General features: G+C 40.6%; 1 protein-coding gene across 6 annotated transcripts in view; it reads right to left on the bottom strand.

Moving 5' to 3' along the window:
• The window catches only part of RUBCN (rubicon autophagy regulator), a 64,380-nt gene that overhangs the window by 17,863 nt on the left and 20,307 nt on the right, over positions 1–26,210 (bottom strand). For 4 of the 6 annotated variants that reach the window (XM_061194293.1, XM_061194295.1, XM_061194294.1 and 1 more), the window contains exons 2-11: positions 22,060–22,213; positions 12,807–12,890; positions 10,439–10,598; positions 9,693–9,799; positions 8,499–8,655; positions 7,333–7,866; positions 3,741–3,836; positions 2,920–3,035; positions 2,018–2,225; positions 834–935 (exon numbers count right to left, since the gene is read on the bottom strand). In XM_061194293.1, the coding sequence (XP_061050276.1) occupies positions 834–935; positions 2,018–2,225; positions 2,920–3,035; positions 3,741–3,836; positions 7,333–7,866; positions 8,499–8,655; positions 9,693–9,799; positions 10,439–10,598; positions 12,807–12,890; positions 22,060–22,213 (1,718 nt within the window). The remainder of the gene's footprint in view (positions 1–833; positions 936–2,017; positions 2,226–2,919; positions 3,036–3,740; positions 3,837–7,332; positions 7,867–8,498; positions 8,656–9,692; positions 9,800–10,438; positions 10,599–12,806; positions 12,891–22,059; positions 22,214–26,210) is intronic. The other 2 variants (XM_061194296.1, XM_061194299.1) reach the window with 2 other exon arrangements.

Here is a 26,210-nt window from a genome sequence, read left to right as displayed (position 1 = left end):
TGTAAACAGGAAATCAGAGCCTCACGCAGTAAAAGATCTATTCATCATCATGTTACAATGGAGAACTAGACACAATTCATCTCTAAGAAAATTAGTCTTGGTTCCAGCCATGGGGGAAGAACTTACGTCCCTGAACTGTTTGGTTTTCCATCTGTTCATTTGTTGATTGCACTGATAGGAAGTTGAAGAAATTTATGATTTTCAGGAATGGATTAACCCATTAATCATGGGTTAACCTGATTTAACACAACTGCCTTTCCAGATAAGAGCCCCTCCCCTTCTCTAGGCAGAAGCTCACAACAAGAGTCTGTGATTCTGCTATGCAAATTAGCGCTGGTAGGACAGAAAATAAAGCTCCACTTTGTAAACTTGATTTTTTTTTTCCCCTTTTTGCTTTTTCCCTCCCAGTGACTCTGTCATTTTCTCTTAGGATTATAATAAAGCTCCTTTTAAACACTTCGAAACAATTTCAGTTGTGTTATAGGACACAAGAGAATAGGATTCTAATTTCATGTAGATGTGGGCTAACTCTGGACTGCTAGTAGGAGGAATTAGAGTGAGAATCTGAGAGAAAGGTGCAACTGAGGAAGAAGCATCATGGTGACATCAATAGCCAGCCCACTCCAATGGAATACTTCCTTTTAGTGTTCTTTTCTGCTTAAATTTTAAATAGGTTTTGTTTTTAACAAGAGAAGTTATCCCTTACAACAGCCGACAACATACCATAATGAACCATAATGAAGACCCCCTGCTTAGGGAAAGCTTCTCAGCCTATGATTCCAAATTAAAAGAAACAGTTAATGAAAGTTCCCTTGAAAAGTGTTAATTCATACCTTGGATTTCAAATTCATCAACCTCATCAGCAGAGCCAGAGTCAGAGAACTGTGCTGAATCACGTGAACTGAACTGGGAGCTGCTGGAAGTGACCCGAAAGCCTGTTACATTAAAAAAAAAAAAAAAAAAAAAGTAATAAATAGGACAGAAGAGGTCTCCTCCTCTTTCTAGGGTCACAACAAAAGGGACCTGGTATGACTTGAACATAGAAGTAAAGAGAACCTTGGCTGGGAGTTATGCTGGGGAAATGGAAACTAGCTCTTCTTGCTAGTTTCCCCTTCTTGACTGATCCCCTAAAAAGTTTCATGTGAGCAGAAAGTACCACTCTCTGGAAAGTGAATCTGGAACCAGTGGCCTTAGTTCTCCTCATATCAGAAACCTATTTTTTGGAAGATATTTCTGATATATATATATATATATTTTGAAAATGGTAAATGCTAATTTTAATAACAAAAGTTGTACTAAATGTACATGAAAGTTAAATTAACACAGTATAAAAGAGAATAGCTTAAATAAACTGGGATTCACATATTACAATAGCAAAGTTATGACCAAATGAACTGAAGACATGAACAGTTCTGAAAATTCTCTTTTCGGCCTACTTCCAAAAGAAATAGTCAGGCTTTTTTCCTGTACATAGTTTTGAGCTTTGTCTATACCATATATAGTAGAAAAATAAATTCTTTAGCAACCTAGAAACAGTTTATAAAACTCTTAAAGTTTAATTTTCTTTGCCAGACATGCCAATGTTAAAATGACAGCTATAAATTAAAGCTATATAGACAATAGGTATAAGTAATATAGAACAAGTTAAGAATACTACACTTACCAGATTATTCTTTTTAAAAATTACTGTACTTTCTTAGTTCCTATGTGCTTTGCAATAGGAATAATAGGGACTTTGTTTTCTTAGAAAAGATAATAACATGTAAGAGTATAACACAAATAAGATAATTTATAATATTCATGTAGAGGTAGGAAATGGATGAGCTCTAGGATTCTGGTCTGGTAGAAAAAAAAAAAATTAGAACAACATAGAAAATCTTTCTGACAGCAGAGGAACCCTTGGCTTGGGTATAACATCTCACATGAACATACGAAGACAAAAAAGAAAGCCCACGAGGTACTAAGTCTTATCCCGAAGCCTGAAGACGCAAGAACAGGCGTTCACAGCCTCACTCACTTCCATACTCAGTCTCCTGGTACACAGGGAGCAGGTTCTTGGTGCGGATCTGCTGGCGACGAAGGCGGATCTTCTGCTTCAGTTCCTGGATCTCCCTGTCACTGTCCTCCTCCCCTTCCTCCTCTTCCAGGCACTGGCTCATCATGTTGCACTTCATCAGCTCAATGGCAGCAATCAAGGATTCTGAGATGCTGAAGTGGGCATTTTCCTGGGGAAGAAGAGGGCCAAAAAGGGGACACCTCACTGATTATACTCTTGGAAAGTAGCTTCCAGAACGTGCATTGCTTTCATTCAAAACACCCAGGGGAAATGCACACTGCTCCTATAATGAAAGCTGATGGCCAGAAAACCTGTTGTACATTCTCTTTGCTCTCGTATCTGGCCATGCCTGGCCTTCCTGTCCCACTTTCCACATAAAAATATGACAGAGAAGAGGTCAGGTCTTTCCTAAAACCATACACTTATATACAAAGTATTAAGGTAAATGTGATGTCTCAAGATAAAGTGCTTTGTAAGCTATAAAATGCTACAGGGACATTATTTATCACATATCTGAGCCTTAGAACAAAATATAGAAGTTGATTCTGGAGACAGTCTTTACCTAAGGTTCCAGGGTCAAGGAAACAGTAATCGTGTGACTAAAATTCAATGTTTCTCTGTCCAGGATAGCTTCTAAGACAAAATCCGTAATATCTTTGGACTCAGTGAGGCGCATAGGCTCCCAGAAGAGTTTTCCAGAGATAGAACTTGTTGAGCTTATCTTTACTGTGACTTACCTGTATTGTAGTCTACACCCATGTTATTGCTGTGTATCCAAAACCTCTTTAGGACAAATGGCGCCATAGCCCTCAGACCAGATCTCCTAACTCATGGGCGTTTCAGTGGCTCCTTAGAGTCCTCACCTTTTCCAGGTCTGCGCAGCTGCCAAAGTCTTGCTCAGACAGGTAGCTGATGAGGGACTGTCCCTCTGATGGTCTTCGGAACATGCCTTCTCCTGAGCACAGGTACTGACTGCCCTCTGTGGGAAAATGGAATGTGGATGTGAAAAGCCCTGCTTTGAAAAGCAAATCTTCTTTACAGACAAGCTTCTTTAAGAAGCCTGATGATTTTAACACTAAAGATGCTCCCAAGTCTTCCCGGATAACAGGTTGGAAAGATGTCTACCTTCTACAGGAATTTCTCTGAATCTCGGAATCCCAGAGCACTAAGCCCCTGGGTTAGAGAATGGTGGAATAAATGGAGAGAGCCTGGAGACAACCCTTTGACCATCTAAATTTAAAGATGACATACTCGTCCTCCTACCCACAAACAAAGAAACCAAAAAACCTGTGCTGTGAGTCAGACAAGGAAAGAAATGGCTCTCCCTGTGGATGATTTCCATGTGGAGCCTATCTTCGGTAATTAAGCCTAGACACTCAAAGGCCTCTTTTCAAGGTCTCTCTCACCCACTCAGAGAGCCATTCCAGCTGGCTCACCAGACATTCACGGTGATAACACCCACAGCACGAGACAGTGGGACCGCTAAGGCAGAGAGGAGCAAGAGAAATGGCGGGGTAGTGTGATTTCTGGCACAGGGGTTGAAAATAATGAAAGGGAGGGTGAGACTGTATGGTGTGTACCCTCCACAGAGCTAAGATGAGCTACACAGCTCAGAGTGTGGCAGGCATGGGGGGAGCAGAGCAAAGACACAATTGCAGCACTGGCCTTCCTAGTACTCACTTACCATACTCCATGTACAGAGAGCTGGGTGTGCTGACTTCACTGCTTTGACCAGAGTAGGACAAGGGGCCTCTCAACTTCGACTTATCACTGCAGGATTCTAGTGTCAGTGGCCACCAGGGAGCAAAAACACACATACGAGGTGAGCGACACATACATTCCTAACTTTGGAGTTTCAATATTTAACTGCTCCCATTCCCAATGCCCTCCCGAACAGGAGAGAGGTGGCACACCAACAGGGAACAGTCCAAGAATGCAGGAACACATGGAGGAAGGGATGTGGGAAGTTGGTATATTCTAAGGGGAAAAGAGAAAACATGACCTGGAATGCGGCAACACAGAGGTGAAAAAGAATCAAATCAAAGTGGATTCATGAATTTAGTTCTCCCTTCTTCCATCTTCTTACCAAATGTTCCAGGAATATCAGCCAATTTCTATCCTCTTGACAAACCAATTTAGAAAACAGTCCTCACATGGAGACAAGCACACTGAAACTTTTCTGATACCTTGACACTAGACTTTAAAACAATATCAGAAGGGTTAAACTCACTAAAGAAACACTAGGATATGGCCTCTCTTGAACCTGAAATGTAAATTTGTCATACCTACAAATTTAACCCACTTCTGAACTAGCAGAACAAAATAACACCCAGCAATGTCCTTAAAAGAAGCATCAAGACAGTGTTAGAGAAGCCAAGGATGATGGCCTTGTAACCAAAGGGCTCAGCCACAGGGCTGTAGACCCAGCCTTCCTGAGGAAGGAAGGGAGAGGTTTCATGAGAAGCCTGGCCAAGTAGGAAGTGTCTGGGTAGCAGTTTTCAAGGAACATTGAGAGTGGAGGAATAGCAGCAGGCATGGTTCACAGGAAATGGAAACTGATATTCTCCAAAGGGAAACACAAAATTCCCAGTGCCACAGAAGGAAGAGCAGGCAGCAAAGCAGGTGGGTGCCTGAGAAATGAACAGGATGCGCTGGGAGAACTAATGATTGAGCAGCATCCAACCCATTTCCTTGACAGATGGTGCCAATTTGTCAGCTGCTCCTCTCACAAAAAATGCTACTACGTGGTAAGTGATAACTCTGTGTTCCCTTGGTGGTCCTGGCAGTGGCCTCTGCTCCTCACTACAAACCAGCAGTCACCATGACGCCTTGGTAAGAAACCATGATTTGGAGGCAACCTTTGAGGTCCCCAGTCAAACTCAGTGCACAACACAAACTCCAACACCAGAACCTTATTCCTTTACAGCACGTAAAGGCCATCCAGCCTTTGCTCACTGAGCTCACTACCTCCTGATGCTGCCCATTCAACTGATCAGCTCTAATTCTTAGAATTTCCTCATACTGACTTGAAATCTGTCATCTTACAATTTCTTATCTCCTTAAGAACAACAACACTCTTCTAAACGAAGGTCTCGCAGACTTTAACCTCTTTGCCAAGCTAACATACCCAGTGGCTTCACCCATTACCAGGAGGCCATAGTTTTCAGTTCTCCCTTACCACTCCGTCTTGCAGACACGTTCTAGCATCAATATCTCCATGCATGATGTACCCAGAATGTAACACAATATGCAGTTTGAACACCACTGTGAAACCCAAAGAAACAGACTTAAGTCAATAGAAAAACCTTGTGCAATGGCTGGAATGAGGGGGTGGGTGAGAAATTTACAGGGGAAGGAAGACAGGTGTAAGAAAAAGGAAACAGGGGACTCCAGGAGAGGCAAAAACATGCACTCACATCCAAGACCACAGAAAGAGGAGAAAACACATTCTGGTGTTAAATCATGGAAAATAAAGTAATTTGTAGTAAGTACTCAGTTATACGAAAAATTCTGCCACTGATTCATCATGATGTCTTAGACAAACAGCAGACCTCAGGTTCACCTTTGGGCAATACAGGCTTGACAAGTCTTGATTCTATCTCCTGGATGCTGTTGAGAGACTGAATGAGGCATTTGGAAGTCGTGGGCAAAAAACGTATCATGCAAAACAATGGTATTATTTTACCAACAGGTCTAAGCATAACTACAGGACCAGGCCAGCCAGACTTGATTTGACACCAGAATGGAAAAGGAAATTCGAAACTAAGCAAGATGGTCACAGAGGAACACAAGGAGGTGGGGGCGGGGGCTGGACAGAGAGGAGGAGGACTGGCTCCCAAACCTGCAACGGGATCTTCAACTATAATGGTGATACTCCTGGGGCCTCCTGTATGTAGACAGACAGGTGCAGAGGAAAGTCCAGAACACGAGAATAGACAGAGTGAGAAAAAGAGCGTCTTCTTAACTAGCAAAGGTTGGGGCTTAACTCCTGAGAGGGAACCCTAGCGCAGAGGGAAAGATGACTCGTACGAGAAGCTGCACATGACCCACACTCCCTCAGATCCTTCTGCTTAGGTTTTCTCTGGCTCCCTTTTCCAATGCAGGTTACCGCAGTTTCTGGAATCCGCATGGATGCAAGAATGGGGGCAGGGAAGTTTTACATGCTCAAACACCAGTAGCCTGGAGTACAGCAGACACCAGGTCTGCTCCAGGAGATGTGAAGTAAGGGTCTAACCCAAGCACTCTTCACATCTATGAAGGCTCATGGGAAGACAGGCTTTGATTGGAGATTTTTTTTCTAACGAGTTCCAATGAGCCAAACCACATTCTTGAGGGGAAAACAGAGACAAAAGTTTGCAATTCAGAAGTTTCAGATGAAGGCCTTAGCTCTCACCTTTTAGAAATTATAAAGAGAAATCAATAGCAGCTCTAGTTGTAAAAGGAAATCTTCCTTTTTTGCTCTTAATTTTTTATACTTTACTTCTATATTTTATTTCTGAGGCTTTTCCACCCAGAACTGGCCTTGAGCACAAACTGGCCTTCCACTTGCTTTTATGGAGATGCTCTTACGAATGAAACCCAACCAAAGCCTGCCAGACACCAACAACCTAGGAAAGATGATAGTGGGGAAATGGCAAAAGCAATGACACCACCTTGGCCATGCCTAAGGTGCTCTCTGCTAGCAGCTGGTGTCTGTGTGAAGGAGGTCCTAGTAGCCAAGGCCTCCTTACCCGACTGCCTTTCAACCTGAATTAGTGATGGAGCAGTCAACCCCACTTACTTGTTTACTAGGTCCCATCACTCCATACTCACTACATCTCTAGTGTTAATAAGGAAACCCTAACATCAGTTTGCCTCTCTCTTATTGTTATTATATCCTGACCAAACTTCTCCAGAATCACAGGAAGGGAAGGAATTTAACGGGATTATTTTTAAAGCTCATTAGTACTATCCCTCTGTCTGAGAGATGCATTTAAAACTCGGACTGTGATTAGTCACACTATCCTCTGGTGCTAAAGAACTAGTGAAAGAATCCAGGAAAGCATTTACTATTTAGCAATGTATAAAGGAACAAACATAAATATTCTCAGAGAGATTTCTTAGGTATCCACATTATATTACAAACTTCTCTTTTTCATTATAAGCAATATACTCTTCATATCATCAGAAACATAACTTCTCTTTCTGCCATCTGAAGACCCTTAAGAACAAACTCTCCCTTCCACCTGAAATTCAGGAGGCTGCCTTACTGACTACGGGCTGGTGGTTATCATTACCTGGGGCTCCTCTGGAGGAAATGTTGGTATCCGAATGGGAGCGAGTATGGCTCTTCTTTGTTCCACCGGTGACAGTGAGTGTTTGCCCCTCTGAGAAGCTAGACCTGCGAAGGACATTGGACAACTGGCTCTTCCCACCTCCCTCTTGGTCCCCTACAGAGGAAGCAGCAGAATCTGGCTTCTGGGAGCTGCTGGAGGAGAATAAATTGGAGCTGTTGCTCTCAGCATTGCTGCTGCGACTCTGACAGCTGGTGGTCCGGCCTCGGGGGTCCTGGTTGCCAATGGCCAAGTACTCAGGCCCCTCACTGGCATCACTTGGGGAATCATTCTGGCTGCTAACCCAGGGTGCTTCTAAGGGGCTGGTCAGAGTGCTGGAGCTCATCTCATTTGGGGTCGAGGGGGAGTCCCTGGCTAATGCAGAGATTGGAAGCAGAGGGGCTTGGACAGTTTGATCCTCTGCTGGCGAGACATGTCCTCTGCTTTCTTGAGGTTTCTGGCATGGGCCACAGAGTGAAAAGGAAGTAGATCTTCTTTCTAGGATATAAAAAGAAAGGGAAAGGAAAGGTGAGCTGGAAGCCTTTGGTACCTGTGAAGGGCTTCTCCACAACTAAGAACCAAACTCCCTATTGTTACTGGGTGCCCAGGACACACGGTGTCATGTCAGAAAAGGCTAAATCATTCAAGGTAAGTAAAAAATTACTTAGAAGCAGCTAAGCCAAAAGCATAAGCTCTTGGGACAGTGGCTTCATTGCTTATTAGTATGCATTCCCCATCTGTAACATGAGCAATAATAATAACACCTACCTCGTAGGACTGTTTTGAGGATCAAACAAGATAATATATACAAATTGATTACAACAGAGCCTGGCACATGGCAGGCACTGAATAAATGTTAGCTATTATTATTGAAATGCCTTCTGGCAATGTGGGTTAGAAACCCAGGGGAAACTAAACACATCTCTTGCCTCTGTTACTTTAATGATTCTACTGAATTATCTTAGGCTAGTTGCTATATACCTCTTTAAGATTTCCATATTAAGACGTGAAGTTTGACAAATTGCATCAACCCAAGGCTCCATCTATAGCCAGCCTGTGAGCACCCACTAAGTCCTCTGCTTTCCAGGCCTGGGGATACATGTCTTGACTACCCCTTGCTGCCGCCATACCTGAGCCATGGTGGGGTGTGGATTGGTGGAGGCTAGAGAAGGACCCAAAGTAGGAATGCTGAGCATAACTGGTTGAAGGGGTGTATGCGGAGCCAGGCAGAGCTGTGAGGCTCTGGCTCTTTGTCACCAGCAGCGGGCTCTCATGCTTTCTGGCAAACTACAAAAAAAACACGTGTCAGAGTCAAGGATAGATGCCCTCAGAAGAGGAGCACTTAGCACTACAGAAATGCTGGTAGGAACTGGCCTTTGGCAGCAGGCGTGAACTGCAGCCAGGGCCAGTAGATACAGCATAGGTATCCTCTATTAGAGCATACAGCTTTGAAACTTCAAAGTCCTGCCATACACCACAGCTTCTGCACTGGAATCCTAGGTGGTCAGACCAGGAATGCTTATCATGGAGGCAGTACAGCAAAGTGCTTAAGACTATGCACTCAGAAGTCAGATACGCTGGGGCTCAAATCCAGGCCCTATCACTTACAAGTTATTTGGTCCAAACTTTGGGCAAGTGACTTTTCTACTCTGTCCCTCAGTGGCCACCTTTATAAAATGAGATTAATGCCTACTTTATAGAGTTCTGAGGATTAAATGAGATGATGCATGTACTGAGCATAGCACCATGATTGGCACGTAGAAAGTATTCAATAGATGGTAAGCAAGAATTGAAACTGAAAAACCAGGAGAGATAGGGGATCCCTCACAAAAGAAATAGGGATTGTGATTCCTTTCTAGCGGAGGCACTGATATTAGTGACGGGATGAGTGAATTAGAGAGTTAATAATAAGCAACATAAAACAACAAAATTTTCTTGGACAAAAATGATCCTGTGTAATATCAGGCCACACTACGTCTGACACCCTATCTATAGGCAGCCTGACTCAAAATCATCCCTCCTCTCCCTAGCATTTTATCAAGCCTGCCCTTAAGGAGGTGCTTACTCAGACTACAGATTTTTTTAAGGATTTAAAAAAATAGACACCTCCCTCCTCAAATAGACTTAAGCTTACTTACAAATAGACATTTTACTTCAATAGGTACTTAATGGTACCTCCTCTTCTAAGATTTTTTGTTTTTGTTTTTAATGAAAGCCTTTCAGTTCACAATTGCCTAAGTGAAGTAGTTTGCTACATACGGTTACATCATGGTGAGGTCTAGGAGGCCAGAACATAGACACAGATAATTCTCTGGCCACTTTACCATAGATGCATCAATCTGAGCCAGGAGACGAGGGTTGTTCTGTTCCACTGCTTCTAGGCATTGGAGCATGGCCGTGACATGGGAGTCGCTTAGCAGGAAAGCAGTATCTGGGGAGAGAAAACTGCCGCAATGATGGAGCCCATTAGGGAGAACTTCAGCCTCCCTGTATGGCCCTGGGAGAAGCTCAGGGAAGGAAAGAGGGAAAAGGCAAAGATGACTTGAGGAGAATCATACCACTGTGGACAGAGGGGAACTAGGGACAAATAAAGTACAGAAGAGGCTAAATCATGTGCAGTATAGCAGAGGCCATGACAAGAGGCTTCAAAATCAGAAAGACCCAGATTTGAACTCTGGCTCTGGGTGACTTTGGCCAAGTCACCTAACCTCCTTGAGCTCTTCCCTGATTGGAAAACAGGGGTATCAATACCCAACTCTCAGGGCTGCTGTTAGGTATATATGTATAAAAAATATATAACAGTGATTGGAACATAGGAAACGCTCAGTAAATAGTAGTTACTCTTACTGATTTGCGTATATGGGAGTAGGGAAATACCTTAGCATAAAGCTTGACTGCATTTTACATAGCAGGTTAGAGAGAAGACTAGATACGTGTTTCTGATTAGAATCTCTATGGCATCAAGTAAAAGTATGAGACCCTGGGGTAACAGTGGGTCTATAAAGGAAGAGTAAAGTAGAAGAGAATGAGGAAGTACATGACCAGTACTGGCTATGTGACCTCTACCCACCTGTGTAGAATTTTCTGATATACTGTCTATCCCCCAGCAGAGGTCGGAGCTGGGCTGAGAGACAGTGGCACTGCAAGCTATGCTGCAGCCACAGCTCCGCAACGGCACGCTCACTCATGCCGTCAGTGCTGCTCTGGCCATTCTCCTGCAAGTTGATGAACTAGGAGGCAAAGAAGCATGAGTCAAAATATACATCCAGGGCTTCCCTGGTGGCACAGTGGTTAAGAATCCGCCTGCCAATGCAGGGGACACGGGTTCGAGCCCTGGTCCAGGAAGATCCCACATGCCGTGGAGCAACTAAGCCCGTGTGCCACAACTACCGAGCCTGTGCTCTAGAGCCCGCGAACCACAACTACTGAGCCCATGTGCCACAACTACTGAAGCCCGCACACCTAGAGCCTGTGCTCCGCAACAAGAGAAGCCACCGCAATGAGAAGCCCGCGCACCACAGCAAAGAATAGCCCCCGCTTGCCGCAACTAGAGAAAGCCCACGCGCAGCAACGAAGATCCAACGCAGCCAAAAATAAATAAATTAATTTAAAAAATATATACTTCCTGGTAAATCCAGCAAGATTGAAGCCTAATGACCTGAGAACTAAATTGAGACAGGTAAGAGGAGGTAATCAGAGATATTTGCCCTCCAGCTAACATCTACAGGTTATAGAGGGAAGGAAGGGATTAATGGCTCCGCTGCTGGTTTGGGCCACTAGAAAGGGACTAAGCAGTTAAAACGTGATATGCAGCTCCTGGAGAGGACAAAGCTGCTGCGTCTGTCTCTTTACGTTGTAACTCCAAAGAGGCATCTATTCTCGGGGTATTCAGAGGAAGAATGAACTTGACATCTCGGCTTCTCTCACAGAGTCCTCTATTTCAGGTAGCCTCCAGAAAAGAATGCAAGAAAAACCTGGGGTAAAAAAATCTAGGAAAAATGCCCCCAAACATTCTTCACCAAAGAGAAATCAGCTGAGCACGTCTTGTTGGCTCTCACCACAGCATTTCTCTATTTGGAACTTCCTTCTATTGGCTGTTTCTAAAAGCCAAGTCTCATAGTTCAGGATCACTGCAAAAAAATGTATGGATGGCAATTTAAGGCAGCTTCTAAGAGGAAATGACTACAGCAATATATTTTATTTTATTTTTTAAAATTACTTATTTATTTATGGCTGCATTGGGTCTTTGTTGCTGCGCTCAGGCTTTCTCTAGTTGTGACGAGCAGTGACTACTCTGTTGCAGTGCACGGGCTTCTCATTGCGGTGGCTCCTCTTGTTGAGAAGCACAGGCTCTAGGTGCGCGGGCTTCAGTAGTTGTGTCACATGGGCTCAGCAGTTGTGGCACATGGGCTTAGTTGCTCTGTGGCATATGGGATCTTCCTGCACCAGGGCTCGAAACTGTGTCACCTGCATTGGCAGGCAGATTCTTAACCACAGCACCACCAGGGAAGTCCCACGATATATTTTAGAGAAAAAAGTTAGAGGGGGGTTTGGTGGGAAAAATAAAGTGATTAGGACAAAAAAATCCATGTAAGAAAATCACTGGGCTCTGGCCTTTTTTCCCAAAAAAGGCCGGAGTGACACCTTGTGATTTGGTTCCCTGATCATTTAAAAATAGGTTACTTTTCCGGACATCACCTTGGCAATGAATCTGGCAGCGGGTGTGATATACATGAAACAAGATTGGTCATGAATCAATAAGTATTGAAGATGGGTGATATTTTTGGGTTCATTACACTCTTCTAATTTTGAATGTATTTGAAAATTTCCATAGGCAAGGGTTAAATAAATAAATATATAAATTTGGCTGTGATTGATGTGGAACTAGCTGTGTAACTCTGGCCAAGTCACCTAACCTCCTGGAGTGCTGTGTCTCTGGTTGGGAATCAGGGGTATTATGCTGAGCTGAGAGGACGGAAGAGTATAGTGCTACTCTACTCTCCAATGCTGTTGGGAACATGTTAGGCTCCATTTGACACTGGTCTCCAGAAACCTCACATTTTTTTTCTATTTGGTGCATCCTCTTCTCCTTAAACAGTCATCAGTATATCAGTCCTACTTACCCCCAACCATTCAGGAAACTTCTTGCCATTTGCCCTAGATTTTGAAAAGCTTCACTCTGGTCCCATATTTGCAAATCTTTTGAAAATAACAAAACTTTCTCAGGCCTTCCCCAGAGGAGGGAAAGTGGCCTAGAGCAATGGGTGTGCAAAGCTCATTTTTTAAAGTAAATCATCCTCCCCTCCAAATCAGTCCTACAGGGATAATTTCCTCTCCTCAGTTAATAGGAAACTTGACATATGCCATCCTTCTAGCCTAGGAGACTCTTCATACAGAACATCAAACATCAAAGCCTTGTGGTTACCTTCACCTCTTACCTTCTCTACATGAAGGGCTGAGTGGGGACTAAGCCAGCGGATGTCTTTCACAAATTGCCAGTAATCAGTCTGGCGGCAATACACCTGTTTCGGGGACACAGAAGGTAAACACATTGTTACCATTTTGGACCACATCTAGTTCTCATACTGACATTCAAAGAGAGGAAAAAGAAAAGCCTAACCTTGGGACTTCCCTGGCGGTCCAGTGGTTAAGACTTCACACACTTCCAATGCAGGGGGCGTGGGTTCGATCCCTGGTCAGGGAACTAAGATCCCACATGCCGTGCGGCATGGCCAAAAAAAAAAAAAAAGCAAAGCCTAACCTTCCCTTTCCTCAACAAAGGTTCTCGGCAGCAATAAAAGGAATACATACAGATGTTCACCCTTTTAAAGAATAATTGTTAAAAATTATTTTAATTGTTCTTTTGAGGAGGTAATACATGCATATGATATAGAAGGCTACATAGTTGACCCTTGAACAACACGGGTTTGAATGGTGGGTCCTCTTATAAGTGGATTTTTAAAATAAATATATTGGAAAATTTATTGGAGATTTGCAACAATTTGAAAATAACTTGCAGATGAACTGCACAGCCTAGAAATACTGAAAAAATTAGGAAAGTTAGAGATCTCATGAATGCATAAAATATAGGTAGATGTTATCCTATTTTATCATTTACTACCATAAAATATATACAAACCTATTATAAAAAGTTAAAGTTTATCAAAACTTACACACACAAACACTTATGGACCATAGATGGTGCCATGTGCAGTCAAGAGAAATATAAACAAACATTAAGAAGCAGTATTAAATAATTGCATAAAATTAACTGTAGTTAATTTTATGCAATTATGTACTACTATAATAATTTTGTAGCCACCTCCTGTTGTTATTGTTGTGAGCTCAAGTGTTGTGAGTGTCCACTCAAAATGCCGTGTGACACTAGTCATCTCGGTATGAGCAGTTCGTCTCTCCAGTAAATTACATACTGCAGTAAAAAGTGACCTTTCCCAGGTCTTGTGTATTTTCCATTGTGTTTAGTGTAATACCAAAGACCCTGAATAACACCAGGGGACCCATACGAAGTGCTACTAGTGATGGTGGGAGTGCTCCCAAGAAGCAGAGAGAAGTCATGACATTATAAAAAAAAGTTGAATTGCTTGATATGCACCGTAGATGGAGGCCTGCAGCTGCAGTTACCCACCATTTCAAGATAAGTGAATCCAGTGTAAGGACCATGGTAAAAAAAGAAAAGGAAATTCGTGAAGCTGTGCCTGCAGCTACTCCAGCAGGCACAAAAACCTTGTACTTTTTGAGAAATACCTTTTAATCTCATATTGAAAAATTCAGCTTTTATGTGGGTACAGAATTGCTATAGGGAAGGCATACCTATGGACTCTAATATGATTCAAGAAAAAGCAAAGTCATTATGTGACAACTGAAAGCAAAAAGAAGGTGGAGGATCTAAAGCTAGGGAATTCAATGCTTGAAAAGGATGGTTTGAAAATTTTAGAAAGAGGTTTGGAGAAGCAGCTTCTGCTGACCAAGAGGCAGCAGACAAATTCACAGACACCATTAAGAAAATAATTGAGGAGAAAGGATATCTGCCTGAACAGGTTTTTAATGCAGATGAAAGTGCCCTACTCTGGGAAAAAAATGCCACAAAGGACATTTACTAGTAAGGAAGAGAAGCGAGCACCAGGATTTAAGAAGGAAGGGACAGGCTTACTCCACTGTTTTGTGCAAATGCAGTCGGGTTTATGATCAGAATTGCCCTTATCTATGAAGCTGCTAATCCTCAAGCCTTGAAGGGAAAAGATAAACACCAGCTGCCAGTCTTTTGGTCGTACAACGAGAAGGCCCAGACAACAAGAACCCTTTTTCTGGATTGGTTCCATCAATGCTTTGTCCCTGAAGTCAGGAAATACCTTGCCAGTAATGCAATAAGACAAAAAAAAAAGGGGGGGAAATAAAAGGAATACAGATTGTGAAGGAAGAAATAAAACTGTCTTTGTTCACACATGACATGGTTGTCGATGTAGAAAATTCGAAAGAATCAACAACAAAAAAATTCCTGGAACTAGTAAGTGTTATTATAGCAAGGTCACAGGATATATGGTTAATATATAAAAGTCAACTGCTTTCCTATATACCAGCAATGAACAAGTGGAATTTGAAATTAAAAACACAATAATACCATACACATTAGTACCGCCCAAACTGAAATACTTAGGTATAAATCTAACAAAATATATACAAGATCTCTATGATGAAAACTATAAAACTTTGCTGAAAGCTATTAAAGAACTAAGTTTCAGAGATAACCCATGTTCATGGATATGAAGACTCAATATTGTCAAGATGTCAGTTCTTCCCAACTTGATGTATAGATTCAATGCAATCTGATTCAAAATCCTAGCAAGTTATTTTGTAGATATCCACAAACCATTCTAAAGTTTATATGGAGAGGGAAAAGACCCAGAATAGCCAATCAATACTGAAGGAGAAGAACAATGTTTTTCTTAAAAAAGGACTGACACTATCTGACTTCAAGACTTACTATAAAGCTACAATAATCAAGACAGTGTGATATTGGCAAAAGAGCAGACAGAAAGATCAGTGAAACAGACTAGAGAGCCCCAAAATAGACCAATGTAAATATAGTCAACTGATCTTTGACAAAGGAGCAAAAGGCAATACAATGGAGCAAAGATAGTCTTTTCAACAAATGGTGCTGAAACACTGGACAACACTTATACTCATCACAAAAATTAACTCAAAATGAATCACAGACCTAAATGTAAAATGGAAAACTATAACCCTCCAAGAAGATAACATAGGAGAAAACCTATATTAGGTATGGGGGTGACTTTTTATATACAAGATCAAAGGCATGATCCATCAAAGAAAGAACTGGTAAGCTGGATTTCATTAAAATTTAAAACTTCTGCTTTCTGACAGACAATGTCAAGAGAATGAGAAGATAAGCCACAGACTGGGAGAAAATATTTGCAGAAGACAAAACTGATAAAGGATTGTTATCCAAAATATACAAAGCACTCTTAAAAGTTAACAATAAGAAAACAAGCAATCCAATTTAAAAAATGGGCCTTAACAGACAATTCACCAAAGAAGATATACAGATGACAAATAAGCATGTGAAAAAATGCACCACATCATATGTCATCAGGGAAATGCAAATTAAAACAACACAATACACATCTATTAAATTGGCCCAAAGGGGAGGAAAAAAAAAAAGGAATGGCCCAAATCCAGAACAATGCCTATATCAAATGCTGGTGAGAATGTGGAGCAACAGGAACTCTCATTCATTGCTAGTGGCAATGCAAAATAGTATGGCCACTTTGGAAAATAGTCTGGCAGTTTCTTTCAAACTAAAGATTCTCTTACCGTATGATCCAGCAATTTACTTATGTACACACAGAAACCTCAATAAAAACTTGATGTCAAATTAAGTAGGGACAAGACAATTTCAAAGTTGGGGGGAGAAAGCCTAAAAATGTAGAACATTTTATATTCATATTATAGGATCTTTAAATTGCTAGTCCAACATAAAGAAATGGAAGCTGGAAGTCCTGTATGATGTATTATGGGTGTAATTTATACAAGAAAGATGATATGGAACTCCATCAGTGGATTCATTCTCACAGAAGAGGTTTGACCCTATACCCAAAGACTGTTAATTAAATGTAAATTTAGGATGTTTTAAATTAAAATAAAACATTTGAGTGATGTCTCTTAACAATGTTTAATTTCCCTCAATCAATCAGCTAATGATCCAGGTCATGTGTAAGAAGGCTTTTCCTGTCCTTATCAAAAAACGATAGGTAGTTAACAAGAAAATAAAATGATAAATAGGTGAATGTTGGGGGAAAAAATCAACAACAAAAGATGCTATATGAGTGAGGGACTACTCCTACCATAATGAAAAGCTACAATAATTGAAACTGAGTGGTGATAGCACACAAATAGAGAACAGACCATAACAGAAATCCAGAAATAGATCCATGTGCCAACGAAATTAAGTATATTCAAAATAAATTACAGATAGAATGGTTTAAATGTAAAACATTAAGCCATAAAAGTAACAGAAGAAACCATGGAGAAACATTTTTAATAATCGTATAGTGGGAAAGCCCCTTCAGAGCATCAAACAGAGCCCAGAAGCCCTAAGAGAAATGAATAATCTGACTTACTAAAAATCTGATATTTCTGTATAGTAAAAGCCACCATAACAAACGTATGGACACCAAGGGGGGAAAGTGGCGGGGGGGGGCGGTGGTGGTCCTGGTGGGATGAATTGGGAGATTGGGATTGACATATATACACTAATATGTATAAAATGGATACCTAATAAGAACCTGCTGTATAAAAAAACAAATAGAATAAAATTCAAAGAAAACAACAACAACAAAAAAAAGAAATGTCAAAAGACAAGCTAGGAAAAAATATTTGCAATACACATTACAGACAAATAACTAATTCCCTTAATAAATAAAGAGATTCTACAAATCTGTAGGAAAAGATTGACAATCTAAGGAAAATGGGGGTAATACAGGGAAAAGTTCACAGAAAAATACTTTTTTTAAAATTTATTTATTTTTGGCTGCGTTGGGTCTTCATTGTTGCACGTGGGCTTTCTCTAGTTGCAGCGAGCGGGGGCCACTCTTCGTTGCAGTGTGCGGGCTTCTCATTGCGGTGGCTTCTCTTGCTGCAGAGCACGGGCTCTAGGCGTACGGGCTTCAGTAGTTGTGGCGTGTGGACTTACTAGTTGTGGCGTGTGGGCTCAGTAGTTGTGGCTTGTGGGCTCTAGAGCGCAGGCTCAGTAGTTGTGGCACATGGGCTTAGTTGCTCTGCGGTATGTGGGATCTTCCCGGACCAGGGCTCGAATCCGTGTCCCCTGCGTTGGCAGGCGGATTCTTAACCACTGTGCCACCAGGGAAGTCCCAGAAAAATACTTTAATGGCTCTTATAAACATCTTTCAGAGTAAAAGAAATGTAACTTTTCACCTATTATATTGGTGACAGTTTAAAGTTTAATAACACCCTATATTGTCAAGGGTATGAAGAATCAGATCCTCTTATACAACGTTGCTGAGGGCGTAAACAGACATAACTTTCTGGAGAGCAATTTCGCCATAGCTATCAAAACTGAAATGCATACACCCTTTAGCCTAAGAATTCTACTTCTAGGAGTATCCTATGGTAAAGGGCAAAATGACCTATACTCAAGGTTATTCACTGTAGCATTGTTACTAAGAGCAAATTCTTGGAAGGAATCTAAATGTTTATTACCAGGAGACTGATTAAATAAATGATGGTACATACATAGAATGGAATATTATAAAATGACAGCTGTAAAAAAGAATGAAGAAGCTCTTTATGTAATGGATTGGGATGAATTACAATCACATCAAGTGAAAAAAGCAAGGTGTAGAGTAGTGTTTATAGTATGCTTTTATTTGTATGAAAAATCAAAAGGTGTAGCAAAGAAAATTATTCATATTTGCTTTTATAAGCATAAAAATTCTCTGGAAGGAAACTAGAATACAGTAGTTACCAATGGGATTGGAAGGAAACAAGATTTTTTTTGGCCACGCAGTGTGGCTTGTGGGATCCTAGTTCCCAGACCAGGGAGTGAACCCGTGTCCTCAGCAGTGAAAGCGTGCAGTCATAACCACTGGACGGCCAGGGAATTCCCTGTATTGTCTATTTTAATTAAATATTTTAAAGCAAGTTACAGAGTAATAGATACAGTATAATCCTAATATTTTAAAAAGCATGTACACGCATAGAAAAATAGAATCTACCAAAATGTTAAAGAGTGATTGTTATTACTTAATGTTGAGATTATGAGTAATAACTTACTTTCTTCTAAACTCTTTTTGGTATTTCCCAAATGTTCAGCAAATAAAAACATGTATATTACTTACATATTCAGAAAAGAAATACACAGGGACTTTCCTGGTGGTCCAGTGGTTAAAACTCCACGCTCCCAATGCAGGGGGAACCGGCTCGATCCCTGGTCGGGGAACTAAGATCCTGCATGCCACACGGTGCGGCCAAAAATATATATATATATATCCAGAGGTCTTTTTTGTTATTATTGCTATTTTTTAAATTGGGCCATCTATACTGCCAAGTACAGGTTTCTTCTTAGTGTTGGAAAAGGTGGGGGGAATCTTTGCACTTCTAGTCAGCTGAGAAATCTCCGGGATTAAGCGTCTCCACATTTCTAAGCAGCAGAAAAGGGGTTATCAAATATACCTTGCGTTATAGAAAGACTAAAAGGTAGCCCAGATGCAGGATGTCAAGGAAAACGAGATCCTTCTAAGAATATGGTCATGATGTTAGAGTTTCCTAAGGCCCTGAGTGATTAAAAAAATACACTTCACATTCCATAACACATCTCTAGGAAAGCACAGAAGAGATATGGCCAGCATGAATCATTGTATCCCTTCCCCCCTCCAAGAGCACAACACCCAGAATAGCTTCCTGATGACACAGCAGCCAGAAGCCTTTGAAAGCCTTAATCTTTAGGGAGGAAATGAAAAGGAAAAACAAGTCCTTAATACAGACTTTAATTTTTAGGTCTTTACAAGGCAGAACAGAGCAGCAGTGAAGTTGGTATGGATCTTTTGTCTTTAATTCTTCCCACTAGAGCCTGTAGTTGCTAAATGTATATGTGTATGACAGATTTGTCTGGTTTGCTCTGCTTGCACTTACTAACACTACTGCTGTTTTGTAGCTGACCGTATACTTTAACAGTTTTCATTCTGCTGACCAGGTACCTTCACAGATCTTATTACTTACTAATAACAATAATATTGTGTTGCATTTACCAAGCATCTTCCACTTGGGAATTCCACTGACTTTACTATTGCATCATGACACATATTCTGTTTCTGGCACAGATGGTAAAACTGTCTTCAAATATAGTAAAATGATTACTCCAGATGACAATGTAAAATGAGTAATAGAGCCAAGAAAAGAACTTTTTTGCTATCAAGATGAAAGTACTTTAACCACTAAATGACAGTGCCTCTAATCTGGTAGCTATCTTGGTCATCAGTCTGGGAAACTTGTATTGGGTTTTTGTAAAACATGTTGGCGTGGTTCCCAATTCTGGCTTGGGAGACTGAGTAGCTGGCAATGCCACAGATTAGTATTAAAAATATCAGGAGGAAGGGCAACCTTATGAGAGAAAATAAGTTTGTTTTGGGTCATGTTGTACTTGGCCTATAGGACAGCCAGCCAGATGATAATGTATAGCAGATAGCCAGACAGCTAGTCTTGTGGATCTGAAGTTCGGCAGAGATGTCTGAGCTGGGGGTAGGTAGGGTATAGGTGACAGTTAAAACAATGCAAGTGAAGGAGACTGTTTCAGAAAATGTACAATGTAATAAGAGATAAGGACATAGGACTGGACTGTATTAAAAACTAAAATCCGAGAGGAAGAGATTCCACGGAAATTAAGAAAGAGTGATCACAGAGGTAGGAGAAGGTCTCCATAACATCGGAATAATGCAATGCGAGTCAAGGTCTGATGATGTTCAACAGTGAAGAACACAAGACACTGTTCAAAGGAGAAATGTTCACTGGATTTGGTAACATGGACTTACTTAAACTTCAGTAGCAAGAACAACAGTGGTAAGGGCAGAAACCAGATTGCAGTGGGTTAAATTATTTGTTTTGTAAATTCCAATGGTCATATTTTTTTCATAGGACAACATGTAACTTGAAACTTAAAAAAAAATGAGGGGAACATTTATTAATTACTTCCTATGTACCATGAACTGTGCTAGGCAAATTTGTATGCCATTTCATTTAATCTTTCCATCAAACATTATGATATAAATAATATTATCATCATTTCTACAGATGAGAAAAGGCTCAAAAAAGTTAATATCACCTAATAGTTAAGACTGACAGACAACTTACTACACTGTCTAAAGCTTTTTCAGGTATTATCTCATTTAATTCTCACAACAATCCTATGAAGTACATACCAGTGTTATCGCCTCATTTTACAAATGAGGAAACAGAAGCACTAACAGTTATGTAACTTACCCAATACCACAGAGTGGTGAAGCTGAGATAAAATAAGAGCAGTCTGACTCAAAAATCCATAACTATTACTACTATGTCATTTTTTCCCCCAAGGACCTGAGCAATTTCAATCCAGGTTCTGTCTGATTCCAAAGACTTCTGTCAGTCTACTATACAATGTTGCCTCCAAATTCCTGGAATGAGGTTTTAATAATAATGACCATTAAGATTCAGCTCTTTAAAGGATAAAAATTTTCCCCATATCTTCAAATTTCTTTAGAAAGAGAGCCTCACTTTTAGAACTTACTCTGAATAAAGAAAATCTAACCTAAGCCAACTTTTCCACTGAATTCTGAAAAAACTCAACAAGAACACTGGTTTAAAGAGTTTGTTCAGAGGTGATATATACATATTTTTAGAAGGGAGAGTAGCACATTAAATCCTATCAACTATGAATATCTTAATACCAATTAATTTTTTCCACTGTGACTGCTAGCTGAGAATAAATTCTGATTAAAAAAGAAAGACAAGCCTGGCTTAGAAAAAAAGAGTTTCAGGGAAGAATACTAGGGCCTTACATGGGAAGAGCATGAGTGTTTGGGAACACAAATTATGCACATATTTGTGAGGTTTGATTTTTTAAAAGTAGGAGGATCAGATCCAATGACCCACTTGACAATTTTATCCAGAACCAAACCTTAGTTAAAACATTGCAAATGGAGTAACTGCCATTGAGAATTAAAGCAGAAACCACTGAGTGTTAGTAGATTCCACTCATTTTTAATACTCAAAGCTTATTAGAGTGTTTGAGGATACTTAGGAAAAGAAACAACATCAATAAAGTTTACATAGAAGAAAACGTAAGCTATAACTAAAACTATCACTCACAAGCATCAACAAGTTATCAACAAAGTGATGCTCACAGGATAGTCTAAAAATGACAATATCCTGTAAATATTTCTCAGATATGTCCTAGGATACTCTTAAGAGGAATATCTCAATGATTCATCATCATTGCTCTTATCCTCCTCCTCGTTATCATATATTATAGTCTTGCTCTCAAGGGCTCAGAGACTAGTTGCCTTCATCTTCTCCCTGCCAACAACTTAATTCAACTATTTCTTTCCAACAAGTGATTCAGCCAATCTGGCAAAAAAAGAAAAGAAGGGATCTACATACCTGGTCATGGATGAGCCCATGATAGAGGATGCTCTGCATGTCCCTGCAAAGCCGCTCCAGGCCACCATACTTGGACCAGACATTGGGGCTGTTGGCTGATACTAAACCCTCCACAGTAGTCTTCAAATTACCCAGCAACTGCCAGTGCTCCCTCCTGCAAGGGCATCAGTTATACCAATGGTTAGTTACTTTGTTGTACCTGATCCTGACCACCTCAAATAAAGTCTAAGACAAGAAGCCTCCTGCCCCACATCCTAACATTCTCTCCCCTATTAATTTTTTACTTGAGTATAAGACCCAATTCTGAGAGGACTGAAGTTGTAAAGAACACTAAGATTTTGTTTTAAAACCCTCATATTGGGACTTCCCTGGTGGTCCAGTGGGTAAGACTCTGCGCTCCCAATGCAGGGGGCCTGGGTTCGATCCCTGGTTGGGGAACTAGATCCCGCATGCATGCTGCAACTAAGAGTTCGCATGCCACAACTAAAAAGCCCATGTGCCGCAACTAAGAGTCTGCATGCTGCAACTAAGAAGTCCACATGCCGCAACTAAAGATTCCACATGCTGCAACAAAGAGCCGGAGCAGCCAAAATAAACAAACAAACAAATATATATATATATATATATATAAAGCCCTCATATTTACATGGCATATTGTGGTTTGTAAGGTGATCTTCATCTACTATCATTCCATCCTCATGTAAGTAGCCTATAACCCTGTTTCTAGAAGTGTGACCCATTAAGATCCGTTTCTGGACAATGACATTACATGGGCAATATATAAAGAGATGAGGGCATTTGCTGAAAACCAGAAATCTTTTGCCAAACAAAAAAGCCAAAAACAACTTTTTATGAACTATATTTCCAGTACTAAGTACATATATCTGTACACAAATATTATGGATAAGAATATAAATTGCCCATGATTTTCCCCCTTAATTTTTTAACCTAAAATTGAGACAAAATGTTTTAAGCTTGCACTGAGCCACTTAGGACATGTCCCCAAATCAATCAACTAGGCTTATTCCCTTAGACCATGTGAAGTACTTTAGTGTAAAAGTTTGAAAATTATTGCCCTAGATGATCGTCAAGGTTCCTCTCAAATTCCCAGCATTTTCTCAACACAGCTTCCAACCCAATAAAAACTCAAAACCAGCTGCAATTGAGTGAAAAGAACTGGATGCACAGAATCAAACTGAATAAGGAAAACATCAGGAGATGAGGTGTCAAACTCCTTCTCTTGGGCCCCCAATTGTTACGTTGTACACTTTATCTAGCCCTTTCATTTCTTATTAGAATACTACTCTTTCCTCTTCAAGGACAGTCCTGGGAATGGTTATAATTTCTTCAAGGAACTTTCACTGTAACTATTTCAATATCATTTAAATACCTATTAGGGTAGGAGGGTTCTGAACTGGAATCCTTTCTAACTCTCATACATTTTGTACACTTTCTGAGCCACTTTTAAAAAGTGGATGAAGAGAGTAAAGGCAGACAAATAAAATAAAATGAATGAAGCTAGGTCTGGAACAGGAGTATTATCTAAAAGAGGAAAGCCAAATGGATCTCACTTTGGTCTTCTCCTCTGAAGGCCTTGAGACCAAGAATTTATGCAAACTGGGAGACACCAGGCTTTTTTAACCTTACATCATTAAACATTTGAGTCACCAGACTCCCCTGTTCTATTTCTTTTTTCCCCCCAGTTTTATTGAGAAATAACTGACATATAACATTATATTAGTTTAAGGCATACAACATAATGATTTGATATATGTATACATTGTGAAATGATTACCAGAGTAAGTTTAGTTAACATCTATCACCTCACACAGTTATAAATTTTGTTCCTTGTGATGAGAACTTTTAAGATCTACTCTCTTAGCAACTTTCAAATATACAATACAGTACTGTTAACTATAATCACCATGCTGTACATTACACCCCCAAAACTGACTTATAAATTTGTACCTTTGGACCACCTTCACCCATTTCCCCCACCCCCTCATCCCCTGCCTCTGGCAATCATCAATGTGTTCTCTATTTCTATGAGTTTGGGTTTTTTGGATTCTACATATGTGAGATAATACAGTATCTGTCTTTCTCTGTCTGATTTATTTCACTTAGCATAATGCCCTCAAGGTCCATCCATGTTGCTGCAAATGGCAAGATTTCCTTCTTTATGGCTAAATAATATTCCCGTGTGTGTGTGTGACATTTTCTTTATCCATTCATGTGTCAATGGACACTTAGGTTGTTTCCATGTTTTGGCTATTTTAAATAATGCTGCAATGAACATGGGGGTGCAGATATCTTTTCGAGAGAGTGATTTTGTTTCCTTTGGATATATATCCAGAAGGAGAATTGCTGGATCATACGGTAATTCTATTTTTAATATCCTGAGGAATCTCCATACCGTTTTCCATAATAGCTGCCCCAATTTACAATACCACCAACAGTACACAAGAGACCCCTTTTCTCCACACCCTCGCCAACACTTGCTGCCTCTTGTCTTTTTGATGCTAGCCCTTCTAACAGGTGTGAGATGATATCTCATTGTGGTTTTGATTTGCACTTCCCTGATGATTGGTCACGTGAAGCACTTTTTCATATACCTGTTGGCCATTCCCCTGTTCTATTTCTAACCCAGTCCTGAGAGATATTTCAAGATAACTAAGATGCACACTGGACTGAGGTGGTCATTAAAAGGCCATTTATTGTTGTACTGTGAAACTGCCATCACAGAGGCCAACTGACTGCCAGCTTTTCCTTCAGTGATTCTCCATCTCCTATGCCTCCTCAGGAAGCATCTGGCCTGTTCTGACTGACACAGTTTTACATTCCAACAGGTTACAATCAAGTGGTGCAGGCCTGAGAGCCAGTCTGGTTCCTCAAGTGACTCTGCATATCTGTGTTCTGATTCATTCTGTATTGATCTTACAAGTTTAACTGTCGAAGAACATCATAATAAATCCTGAAAGTAGACACCAAGTACCCTATCATCCTATGGCTTTGATTCCAAAATTTTACAAAGAGCATTGAAACCCTAGAAACCTTGAGCATTCAGATCTATTAACAACTTCTGTACAAACTAAAGAAATTTTCTTCCCCAAAATGAAGTGACCTTGAGATACCACAGCTACAAAAGAAGGTGGCTCTTACTCTAAGATGTACCAAACCGTCTATATTTGATATATGCTCATGTAGAAGAAAAGTAAACTTTAAAAAAAATTTTTTAATTAATTAATTAATTTATTTATTTTTGGCTGCGTTGGGTATTCATTGCTGCGCGTGGGCTTTTCTCTAGCTGCGGTGAGCAGGGGCTACTCTACGTTGCGGTGCGCGGGCTTCTCATTGTGGTGGCTTCTCTTGTTGTGGAGCACAGGCTCTAGGCGCACGAGCTTCAGTAGTTGTGGCACGCAGACTCAGTAGTTGTGGCTCGTGGGCTCTAGAGCGCAGGCTCAGTAGTTGTGGCACACGGGCTCAGTTGCTCCACGGCATGTGGGATCTTCCCGGACCAGGGCTCGAACCCGTGTCCCCTGCACTGGCAGGCGGATTCTTAACCACTGTGCCACCAGGGAAGTCCTAAAAATTTTTTGATTTACATAGCTAGTCTGTTTAGTGTCTTTACTTTTTAGGATCCTTTACCCTAATGATACTGTTATCATTTTCAGAGAGCTGAAATACTAGTTTCAACTGAAGCCCATACACAATGGTTGGATTAATCCATTCATACCCGAATCTTAGATGCAAATAAATAGATCACCATGAGAAATAAAATATCCCTCCTCATTCTTTACCCAGATTGTTAGCAAGTGAGGTCAGTCTTTCCTAGGCTAAACCTGTTTGGTAATAATTATTTGGATTGTATCATCTTGCATTCACATGTAACCTTCATCTGGGCACAGGCAAGGACTGTATTAGGCTCAAAGCAGCCCTTTGTATGGCCACTTCTGCAAGTATACAGAGTGCTCTTCTTTAATCACCATAAATTAAAAGCAAGTCTTTCTAAGCATATCACCCTATGTCAAGGAAGAACTAGGCTCGAGTGGCAAGGGACAGCATAATCCATCTCTACTTGAATCATATTTATCAACAAACAGCAAAGCCAATCTCAGAATAAAGTCCTGCTAATTTTCTTTTGGGAGGATTTT

The sequence above is a fragment of the Eubalaena glacialis genome, chromosome 6, assembly GCF_028564815.1.
Source record: "Eubalaena glacialis isolate mEubGla1 chromosome 6, mEubGla1.1.hap2.+ XY, whole genome shotgun sequence".
NCBI lineage: Eukaryota > Metazoa > Chordata > Mammalia > Artiodactyla > Balaenidae > Eubalaena > Eubalaena glacialis.
The sequence above is the reverse complement of the archived record's forward strand: the minus strand, read 5'-3'. Positions and strand labels throughout refer to the sequence as shown.